We start from the raw sequence: 12,064 nt of genomic DNA on the forward strand, positions 1-12,064 counted from the left end.
GAAGCAAGCTCCGCCGTGCTTTTTCCACTCTTGCTGTGATTCCACATCAGTGTTGCAGGAGAATCCCCGTTTTTGTACATTCAAGCTGGAGCAGACTAGATTCGACCTGCAGATTTTTAAACATTAGCCTGGTTGCTAATCTGGTGTATGATGTAAGCCACTGTAAGAGCCGGTCCAACTAGGAGTCCGTGGCACTGCGGCGTCGGTTTTTAAAGACCCGTTTCTCAAACATTGCCGTTCAAGTGTCACTGGTGGCACTTGGGCTGCGTGAGATGTGCTGTAACACAGACTGCTACAGGAGATCGATTCTGCGTCTCTGACATCTCTTTGAAGAAAATTGTAACATTTGATTTTCCCTCTGGGATTAATAAAATATTTTCAAACTGAATGGAAATGAATTATAACCTAAGCCAGCTCCGCGCCTCTCTGCAGTATCGTTTCTGACCCTGCAGCTGTGCTTTTTGTCGTTCTCCAGATGTTTGTTTACTAAAGGTCTGTAACAAAATCTGAGACAGCCTCAGAACAGCTGTATTTATACTGATATTAAATCACATTCAGCTGCACTCTTTACTAACTGTGTGATTTCTGAACAAAGTTGATTCCACCGGATAAGTAAAGCATCAAGCTTTTCTGATTTCTAAATGATAATATTTTTCAAAAGCGCGTATTATAGTCGTCCTACTTCTACACAATTATGCACTACATAAATATGGACTATTTCTTCTGTTTTTTTTTATAGCTTGACAGCTTCTTATTTGTTGCTGCCTCTTGGCCAGGACTCCCTTGAAAAAAAGAGATTTTTAATCTCAATGGGTTTTTATGCTGGTAAAATACATTTAGATAATAATAAATATCATATAAAATGTAGAAAAACCAAGATGAACACGACTGTCTTAGTTAGATGAATAAAGTTTATAAATGATCAGAATCATTGTGCGCCCTGAGCCAGAACAAAACCTACATTTGTTTTGCTTAATTTTCCTCGGTGGATATAAAAAAAAAAAAAAAAAATCATGATGATTATGAGCGATCTCAACACCATTTTTCACTCCTCTCACTGTTACCGCCTACCCACAGTGGAGGGGTTATGTAATTGTTGTACCAAAAGCATTACCTAACACCGCACAACTGCGGTTCCTCGATGCTCGCGAATGTAAATGAATCAGCGCCTGCCTGAAAACTCCTCACGCCTACAATCAAATCTGGGTCCCTGGTTTGGGGAGGAGAGGAGGAAGAGGAGGAGGAGGAGGAGGAGGAGGAGGGGGTAGAGAAAAAAAAAAAGGTCTAGGAACCCCGGAGGCTCAAACAGGCGCGAGCACGAATCCAGTTTCAGCAGTGCGCGCTCGCGACGCCGGGACACTCTCTCTCTCTCTCTCTCTCTCTGTCTTCCAGCCACGGAACCACTCTCTCTCTCGCCAGCCCCCCTTTTGTGGAGCGAGATGCCGCACCTGGTCGCGGGCTTTCCTGCCAACACCATCTACCTCAGATGATCAGCCGTGGCCTGTCTTTGAGTGAGCGAGCGTCCGGGCTGCGTGGGTCTGCAGTGCGATGCGATGCGATGCTGGCTGGCAGCATGCTTCCTAACCGAGGAGCAGCATAGAGGTGGCGGCGGAGAGGAGCAGCGCGCGCAGTCGCAGGTAAGTTTACCGCTGGATAATCCCGTCGCGAGCGCGGACAGGTGAACCTCCTCGCTCGACCACCACCAGCTGCTGCCCGTTAAACCGATCAGTTCACGCCGAAGCTGGGAAATAATCGATAATCATAGTTTCTCTCTCCCTCTCTCTCTCTCTTTCCGCGCGCGCGCGTGTGCTGTTAATGCGCCTGGTATCCGCCAAGCCCAACAGGTCATAGTTCACCGCCGGTAAACTTTTCCCTTTGGTCATTTAGTGCGCATTATGTTGCGTCAGAGGTTATAAAAAAAAAAAAACAACAGACTGGAGTTTATCTGTAAGGTGCGCTGTCTGGTCAGGAAATGATGAGTCTGCCGCAATGCTTAGCAACAGGCCTGCAACAAGTGCGAGACGTATTCAACATTTTATTATGTCATGTGATTAAAATGTCGGCTGTAAAGAGCTTGGTTGAACTCTCTCGGTCATCCAGGAAATGACAATTATTGCCGGCTGAAGTCACAGAGAGCGAGCTAAGCGGCGGCTTAAACCAACTGTTTTTGCGATTTTATGTGATCCTTGATGTTTAAAGTATAGTATAGTATAGTCAGACTGAAAGTTTTTTATTAAATTTTACTTATAAAGTTATACAGTTTCCTTAAAAGGGCGGTGTTGTGTATTTTACAAGCACAGAGTGCCATTTTATAGCGCAATCAAAAAAGACGTGTTACCTTCAGCTGTAAAAATGCTGTAAATGTCAAACATGACTAAAAAGAAATTTGACTTTGCAATTAAACACCTTGAAATTTGGCCTCTGCCTCTTTAAGAAGCTCTTGTTCTTTAAAACTTCCCTTCAGTACTTCATCACAGCAACTTTCTCCATTAAGCTTTTAGCATCTTTCTTAGCAGACTGAAAAGCAGTTCCTATGATTAGCTCTGCAGATGCACAGTTGCACTGTTTGCTTATTGCTGCTGCCGCTAGTCTGAAGGAGCTGAGTGGGGCTCCTTCAGACTAGCGGCAGACTCAGAGAAAGAGGTGCTCTGTGAGACAAATTCGACTTGGAGAAAAGGCGCTGATTTGTGAGAGCAAGTATTTAGGCACCCATGAATGGTTGCCATGGGAGATTTAAGGATTTCTCAAACAGGATTTCGAAGTTACACTCCAGGTACATTTTTGATGAGGGAATAACATCATAACATGACATAAAGCTCAAAAAAGTCGATTATACTTACTACCGTCTTTTTAAAGTCTGACCTACTTGAGATTTGTCAAAATCTGTTTTCAAAGCACTCTAGCTTGTAAACCGGAAAAAATGTGAATGCTTTAGTAGAGGTAATAGAGTTGAATCCAGCAGATAATATATTTTTTCAATAAAGTCTTAACAAGGTTTATCAATGTACATTTTGATGGTTGATGGGTTTCTATTGAAATGCATGTAGGGGTCAGTTTGAATGTGATACTGACTGATGGTATTTGAAAGGTCCTCAAATCAAATTGTGTTTTTGTCCCTCATACAGCATGGGGTTGACTCTGATGACAATCCCAAGTGCTTAAATAGAAGGCCGAAAAAGAAAGAAGAGCTTGTTGACCGAGCCAGTAAAGCATAATATAATTTCTCAACGTGTGACATGATAATTGAGTAGAGTACTGTCATATGAGCAGATAAGTTAGCAAAAGAATTTTTGAGAAAAAAAAAAAAAATTTCCAGCATATTTAGACCAAAAGATGCGAGGATCCCTCATACTACTCACAAACAAAAAGACTTTTTGGCATGCTTTGGGATGTGGAGCAGCTTATTTGTTGTTATATATATGTTTAAAACAATCATATAAAGAAATTAAGTTCATGTTTTTGGAATATATGGGTAAAGTAAAATGCTTCAGATATAGGAGACCGCTTGGAGTGGATTATCGAGAAATTGTCACATTTCTTGATAACTAAGAAGCATGGGGACTTGTGTTCAAAAAGAAACCTTGGTGTGTAGTCGGCAATGTCTCTCCTATAGTCTTCATCCAGTCTCCATGGTAACCAACTGCTGTGCTGGACGACTGTTGGGCACTCTTACCGTTTCTGGTTATAACTCAGCGATAGCAGATGCATCAGACCCGGCTCCATAAGTCATTGTTATTTTAGAAAAGCATTCTTTCTCTCTGGCTTTTTAGACCAAACGACTCAAGGATCCCTGTTCTTAAAATATATTTTGAACTTTTGGGAGGCATTGGAAACTTTTAAGAGTAAGGTAATTTCTTTGCCATCTGTTTGCAGTATTTTAACACAGTGGAAGCAATTGGGTAACAACAAATCAGCTGCAGAGTATTGAGTCAAGTAAAATTGCATTCTGAGAAAGATGGGGTGCAGCGACCACAGCTTCATGGAACGGGTTTCCATGGCAAAGGAGCTGCGTCTAAGCTTTCATACAGCATCAGCAAGTGAATTCAGTGGTGTAAAGTATGTCCCCCATGGTCTCTAGAGTGGTGTAAGGGTTTTCTTTGTAGAAATTACAGTCCTCTGTTTGGCAATCTGTTGAAGAAGTCTGGGTTATAATGTCTGGTTGATTAGGTTTGGATTTTACCTGTTCGTTACAGTGAGAGGAAATCTTAATTGCACTTGGCAATTCCCTGCTTCCAGCTCTTTGGGAGCAACTTGCAGACGGGCTTAAAAACTGAAGTGCTTTCACTATTTTTTTTTTTTTTAATACCCCTCCAGGGGGTCTTTTGTGGGCTCTAGTGTCCCTTATATGACAGTAGGCTGATAGGAAACGGGGAAGGAGAGGGGGGAAGACATGCGGCAAATATCGTCGGGTCCGGGAGTCGAACCCGCGACGGCCGCGTCGAGGACTCAAGGCCTCCAAATATGGGTCGCGCTATCCCCTACGCCACCACGGCACGCCCGCTTCCACAATTTTTATGTACAAAGCAAATTGTTACCCATACTCAATTGGTCTTCAATTGAGAACTAACAGAAAACAATCTAATCCTATGTCTAATAGAGTATTAAGTCAAGTATTCAAGAAAATACTTGAAGAGAGACATAGCTTCTTTTTAAAGAACGCATTGGACAATCACCTAGAAACCTAAAACTTTACAGTAGTTTAAGGATTAAATACTATTTCTTAAGTTTTCTGAACAAAATGTTCAGAATTTCAATGTTTTTCAGATGAGGTACTGAGCCAACCTTTAAGTTTGTGTCACAGAAGAAATAGAGCAACACCTCTGTGTAGTATCTTAAACTGAACAAACATCTCCAAGCTCGTACTCTCTGGTTGTCTCTGGATTAAGTTGCCGCTTGTCTGTCGTATTTCTGAGAATAAACGTTGCCCTCCCTAAAATATTTTTCTTGCAAAATGAAATTTTCTCCCATTCACTGTTTGTGGTACGTCGTCGGCTTATTTTTAGCACGAGGAGATTTGTGGCTCGTGGCAAGGTTTGGATTGTCTTCGTGAGTGACAGACTGGATTGTTGATTAAATGTTTGGATCAGCATGGACCTGCTGTTCACCCCCCGGCCCTCCCCGTTACTCCGCTCCATCCGCCCGTTCTGGCCTTCATCAGGGATCACTCGCTAAGAGATTTGAGCCGTGACATCTCCTCTGTGCGGGATGAAATAATCTCAGTCTGGCAGATTCCGAGAAGATTAGAGAATCAAATTGACTTCCAGCCGCCAACCAGTTCAACTCCTTCCCTCCGAGAGGTGACATGAGTCGCAAAGCATTGGGTAGCGCATGACCAATTGGGCGGCGGCGGTCTGAAACCTGCAGTGTGGTGACAGTGGCAGCGCCTCGGGCAGACAGGCTGATGATGTGTCAGAGTTTCTGGTCAAAAGTTCCTCTGACGCTTTCATTTGTGTCCTTCTTCTTCTCTCTGGAAGAGCGTCAAGTCACGATGGTTGGGAGATGGGTTACTATGGCAACCGCAGAGCTTTCTTTTTACCCCCTCTGCATTTACAGCTTCTGTTGACTGCAATCAGAATGAGAGCTTGAAACCAACTTTCTCCACACTGACGCCGGTCTCTTTTTGGTACTAGCAAAAGACTCAAAGTGCGTCGAAGATCTTGCAGCTAAATTCCGTAAACTGGGAATTTAGCCGCCCTTCGGCTTGCTGTTTTCCCTCTGACAGTTTCCATTTACGTTGTTTCAAGCCACTGGAAACCTGATGCAACCAGTCTGACCAACAACAAATGGCAAAGAAACTGAAGCTAAGGAGCTAAAACACGACCAGCCTCGAGGAAACCACACGTTTGTGTTCCTTCTATGTCTGGTCTGAGTTTTGGAGAGCCATGAAGTCTACACACACGTTATCTGACGTCGATCTGGTCTGCTCGTCTACAATGTCTTTATAGTTTCAGAAAGTCAGAAAACCTGCTTTAACAGCTGTCAATTTAAAGACATTTTCTACATTCTATTAAGAGTCTAATGTAAGGAAATGTAATTACGTGACTCAAGTAAATATTTACCAGAAGGAGGTTCTTCTACTTTACTTTGTGGAGTTTTTCACTTTCATCAAGTCGTCACAATTTGTCCTTGTAGGGACAAAAAGAACACAGGGCAGTTCTCACTGTTTCAAGGTAATTTATAAATACAGTTGGTTTGGCTATTTTGTAAAAGTCCACTCACAAAACAGAGACTAGAGCTAAAATAAATGGAAAGTATGATAAAAAGTTTTTAGATTATGATATTGAGCTAAAAGAACGTTGCTATAACCATTTGTCTCTATGATTCAGAAAGAAATACAACAAAAATAAACAAATTAGGTAATGATGGAATGAAGTGGTTTGTAATGGAAGTAATTAGAGGTGAAATGGCATCGCATTGGTATAAAGTGAGGCTGCAAATTATAGAAGGACTAAATTTCCTGAGACTTGATGTTCGGCACAACTAAGGACCTACTGTTGTAACTTCTTTTACATTAGTCACATTTTTCTGTCATTAATTCAGTTTGGTAGCATTAAATTTAAGTTGTGTGGACAAGCTTCAATGGACTGTAAAATAGTTTAAAAATAGTACCTTTGTTCTTGTTGTGAACGCTCAGTTCACAAAGCAGTGTTGAGTGTGTGAGAACTAAGTGGTGGTGCAAATTCTTTTCACACATTTACAATAAAACTAAAACTATTTTCATCAAAAATATTCTTCATATAACTGCAAATTTAGAGGTAATCTATAAAGCCGGTTATATTTGCAGACTTTGCAAGAGTAGGTTTGCATTTACTCTTGAAACATAAGCCTGGAAGTTGGTGTTGTCCTCCATTTTCAATATTAAGTTGCGGGATTCAATTAGACTGCTTTACCTAAAACGTACACTTAAATCTGGACTTTTTTCATTAGGTTTCAAAGTTTTTCATCATTCTTCAAAGTCCAAACTCCATAAATACTGCATACATTTACAAGAATTCAAATAAAAAAAAAAAAACTTTATTGATCCCAAAGAGAAATTAAATATTTAATAACTGGTGGGAAAATGTGCAACATAGCTTTCTCTCTGGCTGTGACTGCCCCCTCATTTTATTTTTTTAATGAAGGACTTGTGACTGACAGATCTGTAACAAAATTTCACCTGGGGAAAAAAAAAAAAAAAAAATTCACCCAGTCATTTTCTTGTCAACATATCTGCTGATGCCGGTCCCACAGACAGCGTGCAGGATTGTGCGCGCCGCCCCATTTTCCTCGCAGAAACGGCATGTAGGCCATCAGATACCAGGCGACATCCTTTGTGCTCGCCGCTCCGGTCTCCTGAGATCAGAGCTGCACCTCCCCATTAACTGTGACAGGTAAAGGGGCCTCTTTATTCATACATCCAGAATAGTACGTTTGATACTTTGGAGATGAATGACGACGGAGAAGCTGTGGAAGCAGCACTGCCGCTTGATTCGTTGTGACTTCAAGGTTTCTAGAAGAAAATCCAGAAGAAAATAAAAATATGTTGCTTTGACAGGTTTGAGACATATTTATATGTTCATTTTCTCACATATAGTACACCAAAAGGTGGTATGCTGATGAAGATCACTCATAATCATGTCTCTTCACAGCCTTGCGAGTTTGTAGTGTACGCTATTTGGAGCATTTCTAAATTGGTCCACTGTTACGGTGTTTGGGTTAAAAACAGTGATTGCTTCGGTGATCGTTTGCTGTTGTCAGATTTTCTAAGTTTTTCCAGACGAAAAAAAACAAAAAACTGCAAGTCTTTTATCATGCAGGTGCTTTATGCAAGCTCTTCCCCTCTGCTGTGTGCAGGACGACATGTTCCTCCACTCAAACAGACTCTCTGTCTGATGAGCTATAATCAGCAAGGTCAGGTACTGTTGTATGTGCCGTGAAACCTTTTTTCAATTTTATTTTTACATGGAAAGAATTCAGTTGATAGAAATGTCTTTACCTCATTAGCAACCGACAGCCTTAACATTGTTTTTGGGATACATGTGTGGCTCTAATAATGCATAATTGTAAAGTAGAAGGTAAACGATGCACGCTGTTCATGTGCATCGTGAACAGCGTGCACGTGAACAGCGCAAATAAAAATGTGAAGTAGGGGACAAACAGCATCATGTTGACCAAGGAACACAAAACAGAGATCAAGGAGAAATTTGGGGTAGATTCAAAACAATATCTCAAGGTTTGAATGTCTCTCAGAGTACTGTTTAAATCTCCTCTTCTAAAAACGGAAATAGTATGGCACAACGCCAAACCTAATCCTCAACTGAGCAAGGGGAGCCAAATAATTCAATTGCGCGTAATTCAGTTTATTTTTATAGCACCAGTTCACAACACATACCATCTCAAGGCACTTTGTGAAGTAAAAGTCATGTGACAAGATCCACGGTGAAGCGGAAAAGATCCAAAGCTACGGGTGGGGCTACGATCAGTTGTGCACTCTACAGATCTGGTCACTATAGAAGAGTGGCAAGAATTAAACTGTTGTTTAAAGAAAACCTTAAGAAGACCTACTTGTGCGTTTCTTCGGCCATGTTGGGGACATGTTAGTGTTCTCTGGACAGAGCCAGTGGGGACGATGGTGTGTTCATCCCAGCACACACCAGTTTCACAAGAAGCCCTGGCAGTGGTTGTAGAGGTTTTTGAGGTGGTGACCCAGAACATAAAGAAAAAGCTACAATGAAATGACTTAGTTCAAAGGTTGTTGGTTATTTGGCCTAGACCTCAATTTAATTTTTGACACAACTTTTAGTACCTAAATGTGGAAAGGTGTTAATGGAGATATACCCAAAGAAACTTTTAGCTGTGATTGCAGTGAAAGAACTTAAGTAAGGATTGACTCAGGAGACCTCTGTACTGGCCTGGTTAAAAACTAGTCCCATGTCGCTAGTCGCTTTGCTTCGTACAGAGGGTACGGACCCTCAGCTATTGAGAAATAATTGGTAGCCGGAGGCAGTCGCTAACGTTTGGTCCTGATGTATGTACAAATTGAGTGCGCTGTAAACAACCATCCTTTCTATGAAGTAAGAAGTCCTAAACCAAACAATTCAATATTTGGAGGCGTGGCCAACACAGACATGATGTCTCCCTTTACTTCCTCCCCTGCCATTGCTAAAACTGCAATCATGGCAGACTACAAATCTAATTCATCATTGTTCGAAGCGCTTTCTCTTCGCTGACTGGTTGTAATTCAGCCGGCGAAATCGAGGTCCATAGGAGAAATTTCAGATGCAGCACCGAAGGGAAATGAGAATCAAGTGGAAACTTGACTAGGTCAAAACAAATGCCCCTGCCAACACTTTTCATATTTCTATTTATGACACAATTTGAAATGTACTGTAGATATCCTCTTTGTGTTGGGGTGTCACATCAAATCCCATCAAAATACACAAAAGTTTGTGGCTACAACGTGACAAAACACTGTTCCAAGACACTGTCCGTTCATATAAGAAGACCATAGATGTTGTACCCAAGTGACCGTTGCATAACATAACTTTATGTAATGTGGTCTCTGGATCTCTGCTACCTGTGTAATGCACTTTTTGTCCTCCGGCAAGGTTGAGTTGAGACACAGTGCGAGACGAGGATGGAGCCGAGTCGGACCTGCTCAGTATTCCTGTCGGCCTGTTAGCATCCTGCTGACTCAAGAAGCTTTATGGAGGTCCAGAACCAGCAGCTGAGCGGATAATCGAGTCGGAGGGGCTGCTGGGAAACCGCTACTATGGCGGCAGCGCTCAGTGGATGCTAATTAACATGCCGGTTAGACCAGACGTGTTGTGGTTGATCAGCAGAACTCTTTACACATGATGGTGACCCGTCTCTCTGCTACCTGAGCTGTAGTGCTGGGAGCTTTGGGAAGGGCCTATTTTTGTCTGTGAGACATTGTTTACTGATAAACACCTTCATAATTCCAGAAGCACGTTACGGGAAAATTGTAGGAGAGCCGAGTTTGCTTCATCAGGACATTCCTAGTGTTTTGATTACTAAGCTGAGGGTAAGCAGTAGTAGTTGGTGTATGAATGAAAAACAAGGAAGTTCTTACTGGGACTAGAGAACAAAACTGATATAAATTAAAAGGTTTAAAATGTAATCCTAACTAAATACTGATATTTTACCAATTCCATGGCAGTGGATAAAAACCAGTAATTGTTTGATCTCTGAAAAATTAAAATTATTTATGATGCTGAAGGAAAAAGGCTGTTATGTATACATATAATTTGCGTTCAGACGGACGAGATGAGCCAGTGATGTGTTTTAGCTTAACCGCGACTTTATTCGTCTTCCTCTGCATTACAGTACAGGATAATACCAACACAGGCAACTCAATGCTATTAGGGTGTATGAGGGCTATTGTAGATAGAAAGAAAAGGGTAAGTTTCCTCCGAAGAACTCAAAAATGTTGAGATTAATCTTTAAAAAATTCTAGAAATTCTCTTGAAAATTTTTGTACAGTTTTGTACTCTACAAACATAGAACTGCAGTGCATAGAATAAGCCTTATACACCATCTCACAGTCTGTCTTCTTTGGCAGATTGTCAACACATTTTATCATCTTATATCATCATTAGGCACTTTTAATCGAGATAGACGGTTAAAACATATTTGGAACATTGGAGCATGACAAGTTGCTTTTTAAGATTGTTTTAGCCTACTTTGTGTTGTCAGACAGTTTCTGCTTGAGTATTTTTTTGATTCTCCAGGCGTAGCAGTAATCAGCCTGGGCGCGGCTGATGAAATTAAACCCCCAAAATCTAAATCACCATTAATTTATGATTAAACAAGGAGGCAAATATTTTATTGGGATTCCTTATCTCTGTTAACAAATGAAATCACCATCTGAAAACCGATGTTTGCATTCACCCAAGTTATCTTTGTCGTGACCAAATAGCAAAAACAGAAGGAATCTGTTATGTGGGAAATACATTTTCGCAGCAGTGGAATTTAAAAAGTAAAGGGGAAATCCGTAAACGTGGGTCTCTGACTGCCGGGACAAACCTGCCGTTTCCTTGGAGAGCGCGGGAGTCGCTTTTGAACCGAAATCTGTCAGATCTAGTAGGAAACAGAAGCTGAAATCCATCCTGTGAACTCACAGCCTGACACGTTTTGGTCGCCGTGGCAGCCCACGACACTCTGGCATGATGTCATCCCAGATTACAGTTGGAGTTGATGGTGGCCTCGAGTGGGTTAACGTCTGGTGGCTCCTCAGCTTCGGACCCTCCTCCCCGCCCGCCGTGACTTTCTCTCCTTCTCTCTCCTCCCACTCACGTTTCTCTACAGCGGGCTGTTGCAGCAGGGCGGCATCATGGAGGCTGGATGCGTGGTTGCCGCGGTGATTGAGAATGCTGCCTCAGGACCCCGGGGAGAACCAGGAAGTAGTGACGTCCTTGAGGGGTGAGTTACTCTTTTTATTTTTTTTATTTTTTATGCGTTTCCCTGGCTTCGCATGCCTGCTCACCTGGACGATGATGAAAAGACCAGATAGCATGTGGCAGGCTGCTTTAAAGGAACATGGGAATTTTTAATTTGAGATGAATAAAACCAGAAGTGAGGCTTTAAAAAAAATGAACCACTTATCAGAGTAAAGCAGAGAGACAAACTATCCCTTTTTCAACCTCCATCAGCTTCAGACTCCACTATTTTTGTTGCACTGGCTTATGTAATTTCTTGCGTCCTTTTAGAGCACATAAATGTCGATGTTTGTTTACCACATTTCCAGGTTTGATCAGGCTGAATCTCTGTAAGATACCCAAATTCCCTGTGGCCTTTGTTGCTTATCAAAGTTTGCCTGAATGGGCCTCACCCTCCACTCCTCAGTACATTGAATCACATTTCAAGTGAAGGTTTTGTGAAGCTCTCCCTGTGGGTGGATTGTCTTTATGCCTCACTGAATGCGTGAGCTTTGGAGTGCAAATAAAACAACCACTGGATCTGGGTTTGTGTTTTGTTTTTTCCTCTCTCTCTACTAAAGCAGAAACTGCTGATATTTTCCAAACTGATCTCAGTAATTGTTCATAGTTACAGCTAACAGAAATAA

The 12,064-nt window shown here is 41.7% G+C and overlaps 1 protein-coding gene across 1 annotated transcript in view; it reads left to right on the forward strand.

Moving 5' to 3' along the window:
• Positions 1-1,113: 1,113 nt before the first annotated feature.
• The window catches only part of arhgap32a (Rho GTPase activating protein 32a), a 34,132-nt gene continuing 23,181 nt past the window's right edge, over positions 1,114-12,064 (forward strand). Inside the window, exons 1-2 of the mRNA XM_032545036.1 lie at positions 1,114-1,637; positions 11,308-11,421. Coding sequence (XP_032400927.1) covers positions 11,333-11,421 — 89 coding nt within the window. The 5' untranslated portion in view covers positions 1,114-1,637; positions 11,308-11,332. The remainder of the gene's footprint in view (positions 1,638-11,307; positions 11,422-12,064) is intronic.

The sequence above is a fragment of the Xiphophorus hellerii genome, chromosome 18 (genome assembly GCF_003331165.1).
Source record: "Xiphophorus hellerii strain 12219 chromosome 18, Xiphophorus_hellerii-4.1, whole genome shotgun sequence".
Lineage (NCBI taxonomy): Eukaryota > Metazoa > Chordata > Actinopteri > Cyprinodontiformes > Poeciliidae > Xiphophorus > Xiphophorus hellerii.